The 24,671-nt window shown below is 38.7% G+C and overlaps 1 protein-coding gene across 1 annotated transcript in view; it reads left to right on the top strand.

Annotated features, from left to right (window-relative positions):
• LOC124166449 overlaps nt 1-23,906 on the top strand; it is a 182,441-nt gene extending 158,535 nt beyond the window's left edge. The window contains exons 4-5 of the mRNA XM_046543980.1: nt 21,479-21,600; nt 23,720-23,906. Coding sequence (XP_046399936.1) covers nt 21,479-21,600; nt 23,720-23,878 — 281 coding nt within the window. The 3' untranslated portion in view covers nt 23,879-23,906. The remainder of the gene's footprint in view (nt 1-21,478; nt 21,601-23,719) is intronic.
• Nucleotides 23,907-24,671: the final 765 nt, after the last annotated feature.

Below are 24,671 nucleotides of genomic sequence, written 5' to 3'. Positions count from 1 at the left end.
TTCATCATCAAAACCCACTCTATCATAGCTCCTTCTGACGTTAGTTGATCTACCAACACGAAGAATACAAATCCGTAAGATTTGCGCGTCTAGATCTGCCAATATTGTACACATAATTATACATCAAACAATGTTTTTTTGAAAGCAACTCAGTAAGCTGTTCACCACTACCATTAATCCTGTGCTTCAACCCGTATTTCAAAATTTGTGCTCCAATTCGGAAGAGGTCACGGATTTAGCCAAATACAAGCAGTGCTTGGAAGTTCAATGAGCGATCGCTCGAGCAACGGCTCACTCAAATGGCTCACATCCAAGGGAGCGGATCATTTTCATCGTGCCAATATTGTTGCCTCGAACAGAGAACGACTCATTGAACAACTCATTTGAAGATCCAATATGTTCATTTTCATTCGGAAATACAGAATACTTCCCCACAAAGATGGAGATGGCATCGTCTTCATAGCCTTTCGAGCGGCAATTATCCACTTTCTTCTCAGTACGGGATTGGATGGCAGGATTGCGGAAACCATTCCTCGGGTAGAAATACTCTTACCAAAACACCGCGATCAAAAAAGCACTCTCTCGAGTTATTTTAACGTAGAATTTCCTATGATACGTGCTTTCCTCGATTATAAAGAAATTTTCGAACTAACTATTCCTTAACTCCAAGTCTTTATGGAATAGCCCAAGTCAATAATTTTTTAATAATTCTAGAGAGAACGGATAATCGATAAAACAAAAATATAATCAAAAAAATGACAAATATCAAACCCTCTCTGCAAACTCCGCGTGGTATGTGCAAGCTAACGTCACACATCGGAAAACGTGGAGGTCAAGCGTTCCAGAGCAGTTGCAATTTCATTGGGTTTAATAATCAACAGTAAATTAACAATATCTCCTATGGACGCAGACTCAGTTTCACGAAAGTGAAGATATACTCCATTAATTCTTCCCTGAGATTTCGCGATTCACTGCCATTATAAAGGTCGTTTTACACGGGGCACGGAATTGCGCCGGTTAGAACTGTATTAATTTCTAAAATGGCGCGGAATTGCGCGAATGCATGAACGAAATCAGAACAGGGGCTGTTTTGCCATTTCACGTCCACACATTCATGCATGCGATCTAGCAATTCACTGCTTTATTCGATGCAATTTTGACTGCGCCTTCGCACACACTTCAGATTGTGCAAGTACGTGCCCCGTGTAAAACGGCCTTAAAAGAAACTCTTCTGGGTTTTACCGCGGTAGCATCTTAAAAAGTTTCTTAAATCATATATACACTATTACTCAACACTACCTTTACTATGTGGCTACTCAAACCCCAAAATGTTTTTGGCCTCGTCAACAGCTGCTCGCCCTCCATATTGGTCCTGCATCAGCTCCAGTATTACGTTGAGCCTTTGCATATCATTCTGCTCTTGAACTCCACACCGTAGCATTGGGCTATTGTGGTCGTCTGCCTTTAGGAAGATTTTCTTCCACCATCCTCAGTGTAGAGGCCAGCTCCTTCCTGTTCACGTAGTCAGCCCATATTAATCTTGTGCTTTTAATTTGGGCAATGAAGTTGGGATCTTAGTAGAGGTCTCTTAGTTCTCTGTAGGTCCGTATCCTCCACGTGTCTTGGTCGCATAAAAGGTAAAGAATAGAACTTTGAATATTGTTTTCGAAGACTATAACCTTTCTTTCTGATTTTTTTGCTTAGTTTCTAGATCTGACACCCATGCAGTACAATAACTAATATCATACTCATACAGACTCTTACTTTGAGTTTTTGCGAAGATTTTACCCTTAAGAAGTTTTAGTAGAACCTATAGCATTTCCCTGCAGGACTCTCCATAACTTTAGCCATGATATAAAAATTATTTCAACTGAGAATGTATAAACTAACTTTCTTAAGCACGCAACTAAAAAGAAAATTAATAATGCTAAAATGTTAGTAGATTAGCAAGGTGAGTCGTGACTGTATCATCGCCCGGCACCATGATAATGCAGACCTCAAGGTTCATGCCTGGAGGATTAACTAGTCAAAAGGTTTGCACGCTGACGTGGGTGATAATAAACAAAGAGCAACGTGCATGGGCAGATTTCATCAGATTTGGTCTCCTCCCGGACGACAGCGACAAATTCATAAACACTTTTTATCTCCCTTTCGGGTGACGCGCAGGGATTCCGACAAAATAATCTGGAGTTTTATAAATATGGATTTTTCGGATTAAATGTTAGGGAAATATATATCTCGCCGGACACAACGGATTTGGCGCTGTGTAGAGAGGCGTCTGACGACAGCGACATCGTGCGGCTGGGAGAAAAAAAATAGAATGGTAACAGGGGGTGAGAGGTAGTGGGGAGGGGTGAGAGAGACGCATGAAAGCGAGCACTGAAGTGCCATCTGACATTTGGGCCCGGAGTTAAGGACGGTGAACAACTACTTCGAGTATGAAAAGATAAGGTCGTGAATGGACGAGGACTTACCTCACAACAACCTGAGTCCTCAATACAGAGGTCAAAAGCTATCGTATCTCCGGTGATATTTTTTCCAGTTCAAACATTTTATTTTTTACAAAATATAACATTCATATTTCAACTAGCAGTATACATCAAAGGAAAAATGTATGTACATGCGAAAAAATACACAAAAAGTTAAAAATCATCATTTATAAAATTCTTATGACAAAATATTATGTCCAGGAGGAACATTTTATATTTTTCATCATGATAGTGGTAATTGTGTCCTGAGCATCTCTAAAACTCATTAAAAGGTTATCTGTCAACCTCCAGTTATAATTAAATAGCTTTGCACTTGGCCGATTCCAAACAAAGCAATATCTTTACAAAGTTCAACAATATAAACCATGATGTGAATCCTAATTAGCTTCCACATTTATTTAGCAACCATTGCTTTACTTTACCTTAGGCCTCGCCTTTTCCTTTAATGGTTTTCAAACACAAGGGGAAGTTTTAGAAATTTTTCGTGATTGCGCTTTTAAGTCTATTAATAACCTAGGTATTGTAACATTTGGGTATCAAATACATTGCCAATTAACTTCATTATTCCAATAAAAAAGTAGGTAAAAGTTGCGTAATCTGTCTCGGTAGAGCGTAGAAAAAAAATCTCATCGAGGCATTTACACATACTTAAGAGATGTTACTTGAATGAATTATGTCCTAAAGGATATTTTCAAACCACTATAGTGATAACCTCTAAATGCATTAAATTTCTTTCGTACGTTTTTTATGTGTCTCAATATTGCGGTTACCTCATTTCCACATTTTATTGCTTAGTCACAATGAATACCCTATCCGTCAACATACTTCCTACCGATAAATAATAACTGTTCCACTGTTGGTATGGAAGAATACATATCATTTTATTGTTATTTTAAAATACACGACTTTTGAATGCTCTTCCGAGAAATATTACGCCATACTTACTCTTACATTGGAATAATGGAATTGAGATACTAATTGGCTAAATAGAAGACAGAAATTCCATATGTCAATTGAAGTAGTAAGCTAACTATCACTCTGGTCAAATCTTTACTAGCATAAGGAGTTGCATAAAAACGTTGATTAGCCCCATTTTGACGATGGTGAATCATTAAGCCTACAATATTCACCCTGATTGATATTTAGACTGATTTCAGAAACAAACAAGAAACCGTTCAATCCAGCCCTCGGACTTACTCTAAATTCATGAAAGCATACTCCTCTATTATGTAATACGGATGCGTACAAACATATTCCTTGTACATCTTCAAATACGGGTTTTTTATTTTTATACGACAAATTTAGGCTAAATGGTTCAGCAAAAATTCACATTTTCCCATTCACCATTATTATTATTATTGTTATGTATACATACTACCCTACAAACATAGAAAGGATTAAATCTGTATTAAACTCGTATTTTGAAATCCACGAAATCTCAATAATATTTAGATTTAATCTGTTTCAAAGGGGTTGCTATGTCCTCTTTTTCTCATATTATATATAGATCTAATACATGAAATATCTCGCCCCACGCTGTGGATTTATCAGGGATTAAATACAGATTTCAGAATCTAGATTTTCCAGGGATACATTATAGTACTGCTTTTCATTTGAACTTTTATCAAGGAACCTTTGCGTTACAATTAATGAAATATATTGAGGAAGCTTCCTTGAAGGGAAAACCCTCTGACCACCACAATAAGATCTGTACTTATCTCACCCCTCAACTCCAACAAGAATTATATTATCAAGCACCCAATAAGCAAAATCTTTAAGAATGAACTAACCACTATGCAATAATAAACTGACTTGAAGGAAAAAGAAAGTTAATTTGGATTGAGAAAACATGACTCATAATAATACTTATGACGCTGCATTATTTGGTAACTCCACACGTTCATTTTTCCTTGTTCTCCCCCTCAAGCTCTTCCAATCCATATTCGTGCCTCGCCTCAGCCTTCTCTTACCTTCCTTTTTTTCTTAATGGCCAAAATGAGAACGAGTTAATGCATTCATTTGTGTCCTTGAGACAGACGCGAGAGCGCAGGAAACGCTCTGGTCTCCAGATACATGTGTGGAAAAGTACCATATTTAGTCCCACAACAAACTAGACCTCGATGACTGCTCTAAAACGCAGACGAGGGTTTATTTATTTCTACATTCTATCGAGAAACTAGATGGCACACTGAGCAGCAGAATATGTGTCATTGCATTATTCCTCGCTTCTGTTATTGCACTTCTCTTGCGTGCCGTATAGAATGCAATCAACAGCATTCGGGAGGAAACAGGAGTCGTAAGTAAATATAGATAAAATATACTTACCATGCGTTGAAAGAAATTAACCAATCGTTTCTAATAATTAGCAGAGCTGATAAGGTGATAATACCCCCCCCCCCCAGAAGTTACCTGAAAAGAGCATGATTCAGCATTAATCAAATCATCGAACAGAAAATATAAAGCAGATCGTCAAAGAAATTGCACGGTAAGCATAATCACTGCGTTCGAAATGACAACATAAGCATGCAGAGCCACAAATAGGACAACTTTTCTCAGAAATAGAAGGCCGGATTGAAACACTTTAAAATGAATAGTTAATTGTTGAGGTACAAGTCCTCGCTTCAGTCAAGCTCTCAAATTAATACTCTTACATCCGATGGCCAAAAATGTTTTCTTTGATTAAATGAACGGCCATGTTGATTATTGATTAATATAAATTCCATTATATTGTGCTTTGTTCATTTAATCAATAGCCAAAGTTAGAGAGTATACTGCTCCACGACGATAACCTCGCCCCTTTTGGAGCTTGACGAAGGACCGTTGAGAGCTTTTCGTCCTTGGCTTCCACAGTAGTTCATCCAATGTATTTTAAAACTTCCAATAAAACTGTCCTCAAGGGGCTCTTGTTCGAAAAAGGTCGATAATATGAAGAGGACTGTCGACGGAGCCTGCTCTTAGCCTTGCCAGGGCAATCAATGCAGTGCGCTCTCGTATATCCTAAACCTGTTCATGACTCCCACCTCAATAGTACCCTCCACGTCAGCGGGTTCATCCGATAGAAAGACATCACTAAAAGTTGCTATTTCCATGTGGATCTTTCATCGGAGAATAAGAGAACTTTCATCATCATCATCACTGGTCAACAATCCTAGGATTGGTTTGACGCAGCTCTCCACTCGGTTCTCCTATCAGCTAATCTTTTCACACCTGCGCATTTCTTCTCTTTCGCATCCTTCTTTACTTGTTCCATATATTTCGTTCGAGGTCTTCCTTTTCCGTTCTTGCCTTCCACGTGTCCCTCGACGATTGTCTTCATCAGGCCATCATGTTGTCGTAACCCGCTCGTCTTCGAACGAGATATTAGCGACAATACGAACGTCTCTCGAATGGAAGGATCTGGTGCCGGAAATAAAAGGAGTCACTCTGAATAAAAAAAGCGGTGACTTTATTCCCTTTACGAATGAACAAATATGTCCCCAGCCTCTGGGCTGTTTCAGCTCAGCCAGTCGCCACGCCACAACTCAGCCCCGAGCCAAGCTAGGAATACCCTTTTAATCTTCCCCAAGGGAAGGTCCAAAAAACCCTCTTATCTACCCCTGGACCGACATCCGCCGATCACGAGCGGGTCATCTCGTAGACTTGTACTTTGGACTAGCATGCCTACGTGCCGGCTCACGCGTAGCAATGGCTGCTGGATGCTACAATGTCTTAAGATGTGGCCTATAAGGTTGTTCCGTCTTCTTGTTAGGGTTTTCATGAGGCTTCTCTTCTCTCCCACTCTCCTTAGGACTTCCTCGTTACTAACTCGGTCGATCCGTTTGATCTTCATCATTCTTCTGCAGCACCACATATCGAAGGCCTCCATCCTTGCTTTTTCCGCTGCGGTCATTGTCCATGTCTCACTTCCGTATAGGAGCATACTCCAAATGTAGGTTCTTATAAATTGTTTCTTTACTTCCATATTTAAGTTTCCCGCTGCAAGAAGGTTTCTCTTTTGGTGGAATGCTCTCTTTGCCTGGGCTATTCTGCTGATAATTTCTTTCTTGCTTCTCCCGTCACTAGTTATTTTGCTTCCCAAATAACAGAATTCATCCACCTCTATCAGTTTTTGCTTCCCTATTTTGATGTTAGTCTTGACTTCTTCTCTTCTGCTGCATACTAATATCATGGTTTTCTTCGTGCTTATTTTCAGTTGATATTTTATTATTTATAAGACAATTTTATAAAATATTAATAATTAATATAGTCTTGGAGTATAGGTCAGGGAAATGAAATGCAAAAATGTTTGCCGAAAAATTTTACATATTTTCTTATATCTTCATGAGGGCTATGAATGATCGTTAAAATAAATTAATACATGAAAGCATGAACGTTTTTTACAATTTTTTTCCAAGAATGAAGTAGGAAATATAAAAAAATCTAATGCGCAAAAGTGAAAAATATAAGACAAGAATTTTCGCATACCTCACATTATGCATCCGGCAAGATGGCCAGATGCGTAATCCCATGGATTTATTCTGTGAGGTGGTATCATCATTCCATTTCACTGAGTTCAGTAGGTATTATCCGGATAAAAACGGCAAAATGACCACTCTACGCTCCCAGAAAGCCTGCTTTGATTTGTGCAAAGAATGATGCCCTGTTTTCAGGCCCCAAAGGCTCTCTCGCATCAACTCTTACCCACAAAGCTGATATTAATTCATTTTCCTTCTCATCCAACGTTTGAACCAAATGCTTTGATCAAGACACGTAAACTTTTGTAAATCCCCAGTTAGACTTAGACTTGAAAAATTATAAAAATTTCTAGCTGACTTTTATTTTGCTATGCTGTTAGCAGTCATACTGGAATAAGTTTAATAGGGCACGTCGACAAATTTTTGTCAAGGTCATTTTGCACCACCACAAATCAAAACCTGCCTCTTTACCTATCTCTTGGCTTTATTCGGTGCTTTTTGCATCTTTCGCTTGTGAACAAAATATTATCTTCGATTTTGTGTTGTATGGGTGAAATGTATTTATTTGCGATAGATCAATTTACCCAGTAATCATACTGTTGATGATTTTTCCGTATGGTAATTGTTGTCTTTTTTAATTAATAAATTGTCTACCGAAATTCTGCCAAGAGCAATGTAATATTTCACATTTAAGATTTTAAAAAGATTCCGCAGCTATAAACGAAATCTCAGCATGCAATTTACAGACGCAAAAGAGTCTTTGACGCCAAAGCGAGTGTGGAGATTTAGTATATTAATAGAGTTTCCCAGGCAGACGGCATCTGCCCACGAGAAAAGATTTCAAGGAGACCGTATCATCCGTGCGTATTTTATGAAATAATAATGAGGACACGAAAGAACCCACTCTTAATTTTCACTTACGGTTTAAATGAACACCACTCACTCTCAAACTTAGTAAAGGATAATGAAGTGCAATAAAAGTCTTCTCTTGTGTACAGCGTGGATTCAATTTAATTACGTTTTCGTACTATTTGAAAGGTCTTTCTTCGTAGTCCAACAATTTGACATAAATCGTGGATGCAACTTCCAGTCCAGGCACGTAGCGAGACATTTACTTATGGGAGGACTTTCTTTAGGTAGCTTTATTTTACACGACCATTTACGGCCAAAATGAAAAACAAAATGGCGGAAGACAAAATGGAGGACATATTACTATCTAAATCAAATGATCTTAATTTTCTTGTCAGAACACTATAATTTTTAATACAAAAATCATCCATAGAATTATCTATAATGGTAGAAATTATAATAAAGATTTTTAAAACAAAATAGCAAAAATTCCTTTTCATAAAAGAGGCATATCAAACATCAGGAAATTCATTTCCCTGCTGTGGTATGCGAATGGCATGAACTGGTAATTTGCTGTTAATTAGAGCTATAAGTTAATCAATTTATTCCATAAAATAAGCTGTCAATGTCACTTATATGATAGTGAAAAAGTTAAAGTTATCGTTTTCTAGCACCGAAATGGCCGTGGTCAAATAAAATACCTTTCTACTTCTCTGAATTCCTTGGATTTCATAAAACGATCGAGTAGAAATCGATGAAAATGTGAAGTGGGTGATTTGAAAGTCTACCGAACAAATTATTCCTCTTCGATATATTACTAAGTGTATATTTATATGATTCATTAATATTAAGTTCTTCCATTTTCATATTTCTTTTGTAAAGTTCTTGAGGGTTTGGTAAAATGTGGTTAAAAAATTAAACAAGAAAAATATACTGTTAAATTGTATATGCCCATATAAACAACATACAAAAACTCTTTTACTCGAAAATCAGAAAAGAAATTCCTAAAGAGCGCAGTAGTAATGAGGTGTATTTCATTAAATTCATCGATTGCTATTTCATATTGCAAACTATATTGGGTAATAACTGAACAATAAAAATCAACGATTGCAAGCGATATTGGGCAGATGTCGCAAAATCTTAAAACGGAATTTTTCAACAAATATCGGACATAAAAATCCAAAGAATTATGTGTTCTAGCTGACCAAGCATTTAACAAATTTCACGCATTTTGTTTTGATGAAAATGAAATTAACAATTTGGAAGAATATATGAGTAAAATTTTGACAAAAGAATTTCTTTCTATTCGTAATTCCAAGATTCCTGTATTAGGAAAACTGGAATACCAAAACAGAGCAATTTACATGTTTGAGTCATAAGACTAAAGCAGTTACCTATTCATTTTATCTTCAAAATGTATTGTATTTTACTGATAATTTTTGTTTTTTACTTTTGTATTCGATTTGATATTTTTTAATTCAATAATATATTTTCATATGTCAGTACATTCGTTACGAAAGTAAATAAATGTTTATTTTTATGTTAACATAGCTGTGGAGCACAATTAAAAAGAATTTCTCGTCCATTACTTGCGTTAATGAATAGTCTAAGGTAGTATAACATATATTAACTGAAAAACTAATGACATTAAGTCCACGATATCCTCAGTCTAACAGCATGCCTGACCGGGCATTACGAAGAATATGCTACAGAATTTACGGATATGAATAGAGAGCTGCTACCGGCCGAGCTGATTTGCCTACCATGCTTCTGGATGAAATAAAATCACCAGTCAATGGTATCTGTATGGGTCCTGCACAACTACGTACTGGTCTTTACCAGTAACCTTGAATCATAAATACACTAACAGGAATCAGAGATAAATCGCATAGAAAGCACAAGAAGCAGTGAGCATGAACATTTTGTATTTTTTGTGTTCATAAAGGCGAATCAAAATGGAAAATTGTGTGCTATAGGGGATGCTTACTAAGTAGCGCACTGAGGATTACACTGGCAGTTTCGTGTGCTCTCACTTCCAGACTGGCCCATCCCGACTTGTGCATTCCTCAGCACCTGTTACTATCACTGACGAAAGTAGTAGGAATTTTCCTAATACCCCTTACCAGTTTTATTATTCGCAAAGAAAGTTTATTTTTACGTATATTTCTATATTATTTTCGGAGTCTTTGGACCACTGAGCGCTCTGAAAGTTTCTCAGAACCGAATAATAAGCGAGCGAAATGGCAACATACGAGACGGACTGGGGCTCTGTCTAAGTAGTTCCCTTCCGATGGAAACATCATCTGCTAGGAATGGCCTACTTTTATGGTTTCCTTCCTTCCCATTCACCGGCTCCTCCATTTCTTTCTAAATAAGCCTCATCTTCCTTTCCCATAACCACATTACCCTCAAAGCCCCTGCCTTCCATTAGGAATCTTTTTTCTCCATCCTAAAGTCCTCATCTGTCTCATCAAATGTTTCCTGCCGTTGAGCATTTTCCATGCCTACACAGAATTCTTGATGCGCCGAAGACGTGCGTAGTACTGTCCCGGTTGCTATGTGCCACCACTACCAGTGCAATAAAAAATGCTGAAAAAATAGCGGTTGAGAAAATTGTCCAATGTAATGTATGGTTTGTGATAAATAAAAATTAAAAAAATAATTGACTTTAGATTATAATACCAAAAAAACTAATTTAAAAAAAAAACATAAAGCTCATTTTCATTAAAAAATATTGCCTGCCATAAGAGCCTTTTTTATTTTTGTGCTTATTTTAAGTACTTTAATTTTTTATAATTTCAATTTTTTGCAAGATTTCTTATTTTTTACTTTTATCTTTTTACATGTCTTTTTAAAAGGTTTTTTTATCGTTTTCATTTCTTTCAAAAAAAAGAAAGAAAAACATAGGATAGACTCATACATGAGTGATATGTTTATGCAGGGAATGTGTTGCTGGCAGATTTTTTTCACAATTCCAGATACACTGGACCATGGATAATTCGAACTTCTTTAATTCGAAACATTCTTTAATTCAAATATTTCTCTTGGTCCCTAGCATTTTGTGTTCAAACAATTCTTCAAAAAATCGCGGATAATTCGAATTTTATTTTGGATAATTCGAATAATGGTGTGTCAAATTAAGGTATAAATTATAATCTGCGACTTAAAATAATTGTAAATCCATCGGAAAATATGCTTCACTAACGCTATCGTCAAAAGGTTTTTGTTGGACAAAATGTGTGCCAGCGTAGAATCTGATGACTCCCCCTTCCTTTAATTCTTGAAAAACAGAAGATTTTGTTTTAAGGTTGCCATTCCTTGAGCTATGTTGAGCTATGCTTATGTTTATTTTTCAATATTATGTTAGTCGATAAAATACATATTCAATGTTTGTTTATTATGATTCTATTGCAGTGTATTGTGCTATGACATCTTGTTTAAACGTTTACGATTACGAATGAAGTTGGTAGTGCACATCAGTTCAGATGCTGCTGGGGACATTTTAAGGTTAGAATAAATATGTTACAATAATTTACTTCGTAGTTTGTTGAAATAACTGTTCCTGTTTTAAGGTTATTTTAATCTTGTTAATAGGCGTTAATCATAGTATTTATATTTCCCGAGAATCAATTTAATAAAGAGTTTTGATTGGAAATATGAATTTTATTGTTTTGGGCCTATTTATTAAGAACTTCTTTAATTCGAATATTTGGATGATTCGAAGTTTTTAATTAGTCCCTTGATGTTCGAATTATCCAAGTTCCACGGTATTAATTAAAAGCGGATTTTGTGTGAATCTTTATTCGATCGCGCGTGGCTTAGCGTTCCTCTTTATCCAAGTACGTAATGTACGCGTGGAGAAAGTTCACTTTTGCATATACGCCTTATTGCTGGGCTCCCTGGGCCACTGTGCGCTGTCGCAAACATTTCTTTTTGAACCGTAAACCGGAGCACGATCATAAACGCCGCCCAGCCCTACTCCAAACGATCCAGTGCGCTACAGAGGGCTCAATTGTTTCAAGCGGACAGAGAGGGGGGGACAAGAGGGACGACAATGCACGGCGAGGAGGGAATACTTTGCAGTGGTAACTCGGTCGCGTCCTCTATTCGTTCTCATCAGAGCTTGCCGCTTTTGCCACGGAGGGCCCGGAAATCGATACTACATTCACGCTCACTCCATCTGTCTGCTGGCGGTGGTGCTGTTCCGTTGGTGCTAAAAAGCGGTGGTGGTTTTTGGCGCCCAACAAATGGGGTGTGGCCCCTACGGTGCCTCTATTTCCCAATTTTGCCTCTGATAACGGGAGTGTCCAAAATCCGGGTCTCAAAATTCAACCGTACTTCGTTATTTCGTTCCTCCTCAGCATAGTGCGGAAATTTCACCGAATAAAGCGGTCCGATTCGTAAACGAGGCCTGAATTCTAAGAATGAAATCAATAGTGTAATAACACTACAAAAAGGGAACCAAGAGCATAATTGACATCCATAAACTACCCCGCAAGCCGCCTCAGTAGGCGTGTGATGGGGATATTAGGACACCAGCCATTGACAAATAGAAAGGAAATGATAAAATAAGGTTCCGCATAGTATTTATTAAAGTCCTTTATGGTTCGAGGGAAAACAAATTTCTACATGCATCCGTATGGAAAAATATCTCTCTCAATCTATCGTCTCCATGGGACCAGGAAATTGAGTGAGATTCTAATATTATGTTCTCCGAGTCGCCCTGTAAGACACCAATTCGCTCGCTCGTAAAAAAAAAGTTTATAAAAAGAAAACATCAGACTCTGCATGTGAAATGAAAGAAACTCCAAAATTTTCATAAAATACTTTGAAAATAATGGTGAATCGCAGTTTTCAGTGAAGAAAAATTAGAAATTTATGATGAAAAACATTGCGGTGTGCAATTCTCGATCGCGGGTCCCACGCCCGGGAGCTGACAACTCTGGTAACTAGCATAGGCGGATTTAGGGGGCACGGGAGCAACCCCCTCCCCCGGACACTTAAAAAAAAATACGAAATTTCTAATACAAATATTAATAAATTTTATATTTTAATGTGAAACTAATATATATTTGCACATTAATAACTTCTATATAAAAATTAAGAGGATATTTCGTAGAGTGATTGCTGCATGTAGTTTTTAATCTCAAATATGAGAAGATTGCTTGCCAGCCAGACCCTGGTCCCCTCCACCCCCCCCCCCAGGGATAAAACCTGGATCCGCCCATGGTAACTAGGCTGCAGAGGTGATTATGAAGAGTTTATACCAGTACATTTTTAATTGCGTATTTTGGTAAAATTATTGGGAGGCGATTCTTGGACAGAATCCGATGGACTACAAGCCTACTGTATGTGATTTAATTCTGAGACCCGGACTTTGGACACTCCCTTTGTGAAAAAAGTAATTTAACACGTTGCGTACGAATGGCCAGATCTCTCGCAATTTTTTTCTGAGCGTTCCATACGGACGACGAAGATTCTCGTCATTTAGACACGCCAACTTAAACAATTACAAAGTATGATATAATGTTCGGTTCTTTCCCGGCGAGCAATAGAAGTAATGATTTCTCAGGTCTTGCACCGCGTCAGGTCCTCCATGTCTCCTCCCAACGTTTCAATGTCGAAATCTCGAGAAATCTTTACCTCAATTAAAAAGTTTACTACAGGTGTTTGACAGTACGTTATCAGTTTTTGTCCGTTATTTCTTAAGGAGGGACGTATCGCGATGTTTGATTGGGTAAAGTTATATTTTAAACATTAGCTTTTTAAACATGTTTAAACCAAGGCAGGGGCGCAGCTAGGAATCAAGGCTAAGGGGGGTTTAGGTACAACTAATACCGGGGTGTTTTGGGGTATGGAATACCCTCCAGGATAAGCGGTAAGTGCGAGATTAATAAATTGCGGAATTTTAAGATAAATGGTTCAAAATGTTGAGTTTTACGGCTTTTTGAGAGATAGTATAATTAATCCTTACACTATTCTATTAATAATATCAATCCAATTAAGTAAAATGGATTAAACTTAAAAATTTCTCTGAGCTCTGGGGGGGGGGGGTTTATTCCCCAAACCCTCCCCCCTCGCTGCGCCACTGAACCAAGGCATCTTGCCCACATTTGCACATATTTTCAACATCAACACCTCTACCCGGGGACGTAGTTCCTCTACATTCAAATACCCCGGAATTGAACGTGTTAATTCCACGGGTGGAGGTAGGTTTATATTAAGAATTTTGCCGATCACCCCGTCATGTCTCGCCTCCCTTCATAGACTTCCCTCTAAAATTCACAGTAAGGCCCACTGCCTTGCATTCTGACTAAAACTCCTTTTCTCTTCCTTCCACTCCCTCAATTACCCAACATTCTACCCTCCCCGCTCCATCCATATTTTCTGTCTCCTCCGTATCTCATCTGGAACCTGCCTCTCCCATCCTATCATGTCTAGATCATGCTCGTCACTCCTCCTCTCCGTCCACTTCACCATCTTCATTCTTCTCCACACCCACATCTCAAACGCCTCTAGTCTTCTCTCCTCCTTTATAAGTGCCCACGTTTCTTCGCCGTAAAGTGCTACAATCAAGATCAAACTTTTCACCAACCTTTTCTTTAAACTCTTACATAACGATACTCTCGTAAGCTCCTTCCTGTTCATGAACGCCTCCTTTTCTAACGCGGGGATCGGGTTGGTGTGGTGGCTAGAGTGTTAGCTTGCCACCCGGCGGGCTCGGGTTCAAATCCCGGCAGTGGCAGAGAATTTTCAAAGACTGCCCGATCCCTACTAGAGTGTTGTGTGGAGGACATTTCAAGCGCAACACTCCGTCCGTAGGATGGGACGTTAATCCGTGGTCCCCTTGGCGCTTTTCGTTAAGAGCAGGCTAATGCCGACGCCGGGTTTCTCTCCACCCTTCCTTCCATACCCTACCCTCATGGCGCAAATGACCTCAGCTGCCGGTCGCCTCCTCCAAATACCATACCATACCTTTTCTAACGCAATTCTCATCCTGTTGTCCTTTCAGCTGTATCCGTTTTCTCCAAATGTACGGCCCAGAATTGTAATTGCTCTACCGGCTCAAGTCTTTGCCCGCCTACTTTTATCTTGAATCTCACATTACCAGGTCGCGTTCCCCAGCATTCTTTCCTCTTTCGACATTCTTTCTTTTCCAACTGTTTTCAACATCCTCCCCACTCAAGTGCTCACTGCATCCAAACTTTCTGTATCCTCCACAGCTTATCTAGTAGCTGCCTCTACTCACCCACCATTTCCATCTTATCGCCGCTCCTCCTCCTCGACAAAATTTGCAGACTAGAATCAAAGTTAGATGTGAATTGTTTTCCCAAAGTAAGAAACTCTTCAGCAGCGGTAGCTACTGTCAGCATAAAACTTATATAGCCCCAGACTTCGTGATCGTGCTTTTGAAATGCTGTGAACACGAACAAGCTGTGCAATTGTTTGATTTTACTGTGTTTTCGTCCGTTTAACGGCCACTCTTGTTTAAAATATAAGTCGCAATGACTCCACGAACAAATTATTAAAGTCATAATTTAATATGCATTATAACTATATACTGCATCCTACAGGCCTTATAGTCCACTGTTGGATGAAACCGGTCGTCCATTAAAGAAAATTTCAGTAAAAATTTGTTCTAATTTTATTTTCTGATATAATATTTCCCTTTAATAATAAGTTCATTGGGCACTCTTTTGCTAGCTTGAATTTTTTCACTGGTTTTTCCTAATCCTTTCTCTCTAACAAATAATTATTAAATCATCTTAAATAATAAACCATCTTTATAGGTAAATTATTGAAAAATAATACCACAGTTATCGTTAATTTCTATGGTCGTAGTGACCATATTTTTACAAGAAAACGTTCAATCCTTACGACCATAACTTTGCGAAAATTCAATTTATACCTATCAACCTGAGCTATGAGCAAATTTTTGGTAAAATTTAAGATGAGCATGTCCATAACGACCACTTCCATCCAACAGGCATGATTATGTTCATTAAGAATTGACTATGCCACGATATGTGAAGCCTTATTTTGATTTTTTTAACATCAATCAATGCCATTGATGAATGTAAAACTTTTTTTGAAAAATAATTGTTAAATAAATGTTTGAAGGAGTTCAATCGCGATGAGAAATCGAATATTGAAGCTATTTTTTAGATTTAAAAAACCATGGTCACAGTTTCGAAAGAGATTCGACCGTACTATGGTGCATCGGTAGATTATATAAAGAGAAAGGGAAGTTACTGAGCTCGAATGCTCTTCTCTTACAATTTATATGTAATATAATTAATAATTAAATAATAAATAATAATATATATAATTTATATATTTATATTTATTTATTTCTGACTGTCATGGACGTGACCAATAACAGTTAAATTTTATGTGAACAGTGCATTCCACCAACAACACACAAGGACAAAAAATGATATCCATTACAATTACGTGCGTACAAGAGTTTCTAAAATGGGATCCACAGAAATGGACATAAAATTGTTCAATAAATTACCTTAGCGCCTAAAAGAAATAATAAGCGTCAATTCTTTTTGATCAGAACTGAAAAGGTACTTGCAAAACAATCTGATCCTTTCCATTGAGGAATACCTCAATGATACTATCTATTAACCCTTTATAACCCTGAGCAGCTTCTGGGAGAAATTAAATTTCAAGGCTTCTCATTTTAAAAATTTGAAATTTTTCCACTCAACAACAATCATTGTGGAAGCTACATATTTCGCTATTAAACAAAATCGCACAAAATAACATGTAGTTTAAATATTTCCTGAATAGAGCTGAAACTGTTTACATTTCTGATCTTACTGAGAGGCATCATTGGGTTATAATGGGTTAAAAAATGTAATTGTGTAAAATACGTTTCAATGAATATGACATCCCCTATATCTTTTCATATCAATGTACTCGTATCTGATCTCCAGGCAAATACAGATATTGTTGACATTATTATTATTATTATTCTTTGCTGGCTTGCAAATATTCGGTGGTTTTTCGTGGTCCATTATATTTCAGGACCCTCTTGCTATGGCTCAATCAATACATGTAACATCGACGAGATATGACATCTCTTGGCGGGTATTATAATTCTCTCAGAGAAAAAAAAATCTTTTATGAGAAGCGAAGCACCCTCTTCACGTGAAAGGGGAATGAGATGCGGAGAGGCCCTGAGACAAGGTCGACAACGTACCGCCGCAGCTTCAAAAACTTATTCTTTTATCCCTTATCTGGAGAACGAACGCCTCTCATCTTGCTCGGAGCCTTCCGACGCCTGTTTTCGGCAGACCCTCTTTTGTCAAGGAAAATCCCTTCTTTCCTCCTTTACCATTGAAAGCAAGTTGTATGCCTTGTCGAATCAATTTTCTCCGAAAAATCCAAGCCACCTTTTCAAACGCTTATATTCCAAAATTTTAGGTCTATACATTAGGCCAGAATTTTTACACGCAGATGATAAAATTCGCCGTGAAAATATTCATTTGGTTTAGCCGGGATTAAAACACAGATCTCTCAATTGCCAGTCAGGTATGCTACCAGTTACACCACCTACTTTTCTTATTGCAATACGAATCTCAGGCGGGGTTTGCCGAACAAGGTGCTTACATCTCAAGTTCACACTATGACACAGGAGTCGGAGGTCGTGCTTTCTATGCCACTATCCGAGATATAAAACCTACTTTTTCGCAACTCCGCGACGGGCTTTTTCAATCCGTTTCCATGGTAACGTATTGTTCTGTTGCCATAAAAACCAGATTAAAGGTGGTTGTCCGGGTAACGGCTGGGACACAAGCAACGCTAACGTGAGACGGTATACGGGATCCGGGAGAACGTGAGACGGGGAACGCCACCGTGCGGTCACAATTGACGTTCCCGTGGCCGGAAAGAAAATGGACTTTGTGAAATTGAAAGTGGTTCTGTCTGTGGTCTTCAGTCTTTTCGTTTGCTTGTAGGATAAGTTTTTAAGAATGTTCGAAATCGACGAGGATGGTATGCACGTAAATTAAATTAAGTAATGGTTTACCTTAACTGACTTCTCTTCAGCTCACGTTGCACGACAACAACAACTGCTATATTCAGCAATGGGCGCCAACAATGCTGTATCGCTTTGATTGGCTTTCCGTGTACGGGACACGGGAAGAGATAAAAGTTGCCCATCTCTCGCGTTTACGTACTCTCCGTAAACGGTGGTTGTGCCCCTTCCATAAGCTTTCCCTTCCGCCATGTTTTTACCGATTCTCGTTAACGGCTCGCGTCTCACGTTAGCGTTCATTGTGTCCCAGCCTTAAGTCAGTTGGTTAAGAGGACTTAGTAGAAGAATATAGGACGAAAACAATAAAAAGTCATACCTTGATTCATTAAAATCACAAGTGCGTAAACAACGCCAGATACATTTGCATTTGATGGATTTTATTATTAAATATCTGTCACAGCAACTTCTAGTGATCTTATTGCAAAATCCTTAGCAAGCGCCAGCAATGTCGAGGAATGATCGAGAATTGCTTGTCAGAAGTCTCTTGAGAAGAAGAAAGCGGTGTGCAAAGGTTTTTAAATCCCGTTTTAAATAATAAAGTATCCGGCGTAATGCATGAAGGAAGAGACTTTGTACGCAGTCACGCACACGGTACAACGTTATAAGCACAAATTCACGCAATAGAATTCGCTACGAAAAAAATTATTTGCCTTAGCATGGATCGAAACCGGATCTCCCAACTGCCAGTCAGTTATCAACTACACAAGTAACCATTTTTCCAAAGCGAATTTCAGACTGAGTTTTCTGAAAAAGGCAAGGAATTTAATGCATAGCCTTAATCAATGACAAATGCTTCGCTCATGCTAATTAACATTATTTAGGGCTCAACAAGCGTGAAAGGTTACATTCTTGTCCAAGTATTGAATGCACCATACTGCTCTTTAAATCTTGAGGAGTTTCATTCTTCAATATCTAAGTTTCTAAGTCTGTTTCGTATAAATCAAAAATTAACTCAGTACGCACTTTCGTGATTCGGGGTCCTATACCGGAAAATTTTAGGAAATTTCATGCAAAATGAAATGGATACTGACGTTATTCTAGCTCTAAAAAATTTCATCGAAGTAAATAAAAATAGCATTTTCGTGAGAAAAATACTATGGAAAGAGATAATTTCACAGATTATAAAATTTAATAATGCACCATGGTTTTGTTATCTGTACAGTGAATTTTTCCATAAAACTGCACTGAAATCTCTAAAATAACCTTTTCGAATGACCCTAGTAAATAAGCATCAGGTTTCTTTTATCTTGTGACTCCTATTTTAAATTTATTTTTTCATATCATATTTTTACACTGAGTACCTATGCTGTAAATAAAGCAACTAATGAAAATTTAGAATTTTATAATTGCAATGAAACTTGGACTCAAGAAATCTGAGTCTATTTTCATAACGCCTTTCACATACGCCTCACGATAGACGCGAGCGTTGTGGGGGCCCCCGGCGATCGCCGACCAGCCGACCTGGGGGGTTACCACGTAAACGCCGAATTCGAACTTTCGACTTCGACTTCGGCAAGCTGAGCCGAAGTTACGTCACACTCGAAGCGGTTCCCGATTGTTGCGACCACGTAAGCATTTCGTTCCGAGCTTCGGCACGACCTTCGAATCGAACTTCGGCATGCGAATTCGAAGGGGTTTGAGGCTTCGAATTCTCAGTGCCGAATTCGAATTCTCGGTTGAAGGTTTGGAGAGCTTTCGTATATCATAATTTTTGTGTCCTCTGAGGTTAACCACGCTGCTTATATGATGTTGCTATTTAATTTAATCAATTTTAAACATGGCACAGTAACAACATCCGTTCACAGGCTTCGAATTGTAGATTTTTGAATCAATTCCCGGTTGTGGGTTTTGGCCAAGATGATGACTTCGTGCATCGTATTATGTTGATTACAATTACGTTGAGGTATGAGTAACAAATTGAATACATCTAATATCCTGAAGCTTCCTTTGAAGTCATGAAAAAGTCATGTTTTCATATTAAAATGCCCATGTTATGTCATCGTTCGAATTTACTTCATGCAACTAATTCTTCGCGTTGTTTGGGCCGACATCTTCACGATTAATTAAATTTGTAGTTTTTAAGCTGCATCGGTAAGTAATCATCGTCATTGCTAACATTTCCACGATTCCATAGCCAGTCGTTTATCTCAAAAAACGTCCAATATGGACAATCAACGCACGTTGATGAAGTTAGGTTGGAAATTTAATGTCACGAAAACATGATGGCACCAAACATTTTCGACGACTTCGTTAATTTATTTCCTAAATATTGCAATTTTGGCTGTGGCAGAAGTGATGATTCGCGAACTTTCATATTTGAGGCTAATATAACATAATAAGAGCTACAATTAGAGTGGTGAAAAGGATTTACACCACTCTAATTGTAGCCAGACCGCCCCGGTAAATATTTAACAATAATAACAATTTTATTCGATGCACAGGACAACTACAATTCTTAACAACATAGTGCCACGGAATATAAGGTGCCCCTATGGAGAAACTCCGTGTTGGGGTCACCGCCTCATTCCCGTACAGGAAATTGTAGATGTGTGTTGTGTTACGCAGCCACATAAAAGCACTAGCGCTAAAAGAGCCACAACAGAAACTTACACTGTCTCAAAAACCAACCAATGCAAACTAATAAATTGAAAAGAATTATAGAAAAACGAAACAATTATGTCACATAATTTGTTTGTGGTTTGGTATATGGTTAGAAAGCTGCCTTGGGATATTTATTTGTTTATTTAATTATTTTTTATTGATTTATTTATTAATTATTTATTTGATTAATTAATATCTAATTATTTATTTGTTTGTTTATTTATTTGTTTATTTATTCATTTAGTGCCAATTGCTACTTAGGCTATCGCCCAGTGGTAACATAAGATTAAAAATAAATTAAAGAAAACCTGCCAACCTAGTAGCGAAGTAAAGGAATAGAAAATACATCAGTACGACAAAAAATACTCTAATACGAATACCTGTTATTTTTTATTATATTAATATTTATTATATATTTATTCATTAAATAAGCCAATTTACAACGCTCGCTAATGAACTAAAACAATATCTACCAAGAATCTATTAAAACTTTCTCTAAAAATATTTTAACATTTGCGGGGAAGATCTTTAAATTTCTTCGGGTGGGTCATTCCTCTCCTCTATTCCTCTATGCACGGAAGATTCCTTCAAAATTTCCATTTTCTGCTTCTTGAACTTAGTGCTCTATTTGTGGTCGTTCCTCCCTATGTAGTAGGGTGAGTCCAGCTTTTGACTTATTTCCATCCAAGCCCACTCTTTCATGAACGCTTTTCAGACCTCACACAAACCATTCATGGCTCTACTTAATTTCAATGGTTTCCATCCCAAACACCCTAGCATAGCTGTGACACTGTCCCCCCTATTATGCCTCTCTTGAGTATCCCTGGATGCCTTTCTTTAAACGTTCTCAAGCTTTTAAATATCTGTTTTACCATGACGATGCCACACTGAATTAGTATGTTTTAACACAGGACGAACGATAGTTTCGTAAACCATTTCTTTGGTTTATGTTGCACTCTCTTTAATTTTTAGGATATTGTTTGTTGTATATAAATACTGCAATAAATCGATCTCATCTTGTTTTCCTTTCTTTGCAGAGTTGTGCCACGCGGCAACAAAGATCCAGGCTTCGTTCCGGGGTCACATGGCGAGGAAACAAGGACCGAAGGGAAAGACGGACGAGGAGTTGTCCAAAGAAATGGAGAAGCTGGACGCCAAGGTATTTATTCCACTGAGAACATAGTAACAGGCATGTCCACAGCGCAAAATTCTTCCGGGTGCAAAGTAATCTCTGGTGTTTTCCCGGCGTGAAGCTTATAGGAAGGCTACTCAGGTTTTCCTACGGGCGATTGCTGACACTCCCGCCGACATTTCGATATCCGAGTCGGTTTCCATCTTTAGGGCCGATGTCAGGTCCGTCAAGTCAACAATGTTTATTTCCACGGATATCAAAACAGTTACATAAAATATCTGACAATGTTACAAAAGGAAACATAATGACCATTATCAAGGCGTATACCTTGATAATGACATAGTGTACTGTCGAAACCTGGGTCGGTAATTAAAACTCCTGTGGAACATACAAAAGTGTGTCTTCATTATGTTTCCTGTCACCAAGTTCCACCAAGTATCGCCTTCCAGTCTTAAGTTGATCAATGTTACAAAATAAATAACAGAAACAATACATCCGCAGAGCTATTTAGGACTTTTTACAGTAGTTGTATCCTGCTCTTTGAGAAAGGATAAACCTTACTCCCAACATACCCTGATCCTTCTAGGAGGTCTTCTCGGGTTGGCCGGTTTGTATTCTTTGCGGACCAACGCAGCACCGTTACGCCGGAGAATGCGTTGAACTGCGGCCGATTTTATCTAACAAGCTCGAGCTGTAAGCTCGAAACGAATGTTATCATAAATACATGTACAAGTATACAGGCCACGGTCATAGCCCCAGCATCAGACCCTGATTGCATGGAACATATCGGACCTCGAAACGTTTGGAAAAAATCGATACTCTCACCCGGTTGGAAACCCGAGAAAACCTTATTCAGTCTATTCGCTGGGAAATCGCCAGATTTTTCTTCATGTTCTAGGTGGCTCAAAGTAATTTGTATCCTCCTTGTTGTTTTTTTGTATCCTCCGATACTTATCACATTACGTCGGCACATTTTGAGTGAATACAAGTGTTATTGCTTATACTGAAAATATTTCTAAAACTCCATAAATTAGTTCAGAGTTTTCACTTTATTTCCGACGTTCCCATAGTTTTCACGCTTCAAATTTTTGTAGTTTGGTTCTTGCAGGCTCCAGGAAACATGTCAACTCTTCTTGAATGCCCTACGATCTAAATACGTTCAATAAACCTTTAAAAAATATGATTTACGCCTATTTTCCCATAAAGCCTGAATCACACGATCATTTTTTCCGTCCTTCAGAGTAATTGCTCGGGCGATACGTTTTCAGAGACCAAATTAAAGATCCCTCGACGTATCAATTTCTGAATCACCCAGTCATTCTCACCGTCCCTTTCTCCATCGCTTACTCCGTCACTTTTCGAATTTAGAACTGTCATTCAATTAAATGCCAAGCGTGGCGTTACGATCGCTGTCGGGTGCCAGGCTATGGTTACAGCTGCGGAAAAAGGGACGTGCCGATTAATGAAAAAAAGGGATGGAAAGCTCATCCCCCGAGGCATCACGGGAAATGGTCGCGAGAAACGGTCATTTTATATATGATTTTGTTCTTTCCAGGGTGAAATCTTCTCGGGTTTTCAACCGGGTGAGTTGCTTTTAAGCCGGCGTTATGATGTCTGCCTATGATAATACCCAGGGTTCCCTTCCGATAAGGACGATGGCAGAGGCAGTCAGTGGCGCAGCGAGGGCGGGGTTTAGGGGGATTACCCCCCCCCCCCACAGCTCAGAGAAATTTTTAAATGCAATCCATTTTACTTAATGGATTAGTATTACTTATAGCTCGCCATTTTGAACCATTAGTCTAAAAAATTTTCTGGAGGAGGGCCACCACAACTCCCGCTTACCCTGGCGGATATGCAATACCCCACACCCCAAAGTATTACAGTAACGCCTAAAAACCCCCAGCCTTAATTCTTAGCTGCGCCCCTGGAGGCAGCCACCGAAACATTGGCCTGCAAGCAACTCATCCGTTGGAAAACCCGAGAAGACTTCACCAACTGTCTTTTTTTGCGACATGTCTGGAGCTCTCCCTCCAAAAGGACGAAAACAAAATGACCGAGAGATTCAGACTTAAGACAAGGTGGCGTTTAGCCCAACAATGGGTAGAGTGTCCAGTGAATAAAAGTGTAATTGTTTGTATTTCAACAGGGTGAAGAGGAGGTGGACGAATTGGCGGACATAGACCTGAGCGACCCCGAGCTGAACAAGGCGGCCACGAAGATCCAAGCGTCGTTCCGCGGGCACAAAGTGCGCAAGGAGGGACCGGCGACTAAGGAGGGCGAGGGCGGTGAGGGGGGCAACGAGTGAGGGAGCGGGGAGGCGCCTTGAAAACATGAGAAGGATGGGGAGGGAGGGTGGAGGTAGGGAAAGGGGGATGGGGAAGAGGGGAGGGGAGGTAGGCATGGCAACGAGGGGTACGAAATATTAAAAAAATTGTTTACGAGCGAAAGGAAGCGTGTGAACGAGAGTCTTCGTGTGTATGCTGTCTGTGAGTGTATATAATAATTTTAAAAAACATATGCACCTAATTTATATTCACCCATCCCTTTAAAAAAATAAATAAATAAAACATCAAAGTCGTAGAAACCAATGAGAGGAAGGATTACAGTTACTGCTGTAAGAGCGTAGTTCACACAGAAATCAGTTTACTCCGAAACATTATTGGTATAAGGCTGCATTGAACTTCTGCCACACGGATTTGTTCATACTCACGACCGGTTTTAAGACATTTTGAGGATATTAAACCGAGGGAATAAATGTAATGATTCTTTAATATCGAGTGAAAACTTGACTGTGCTGTGTTATATAGTACCTATGGAGGTACTGTTTCACATATGTGGGTCTAGAGGCTGAACAAGCCCTGCTGCTGTTTTTATGTCATTTCAATACTACTGTCGAATAACTTCTTCCCAAGGATATCCTTTTGCCACCAGAGCCCAACTTACTCCTACCTATCGCCTCCCAGGCCTTCTCTCCTGGTTTTCCATTTCCTGCAGTCATTCGTATCTTTAACATGCATCACCCAAATCATCAATACCTTCCATCGGACGTTCTGCTTCATTGCATCCTTACACTGGTATCTATCATTACATCTACCCTG

This window comes from Ischnura elegans, chromosome 10 (assembly GCF_921293095.1).
Source record: "Ischnura elegans chromosome 10, ioIscEleg1.1, whole genome shotgun sequence".
NCBI lineage: Eukaryota > Metazoa > Arthropoda > Insecta > Odonata > Coenagrionidae > Ischnura > Ischnura elegans.
This window is presented reverse-complemented; position numbering and strand designations above follow the sequence as displayed.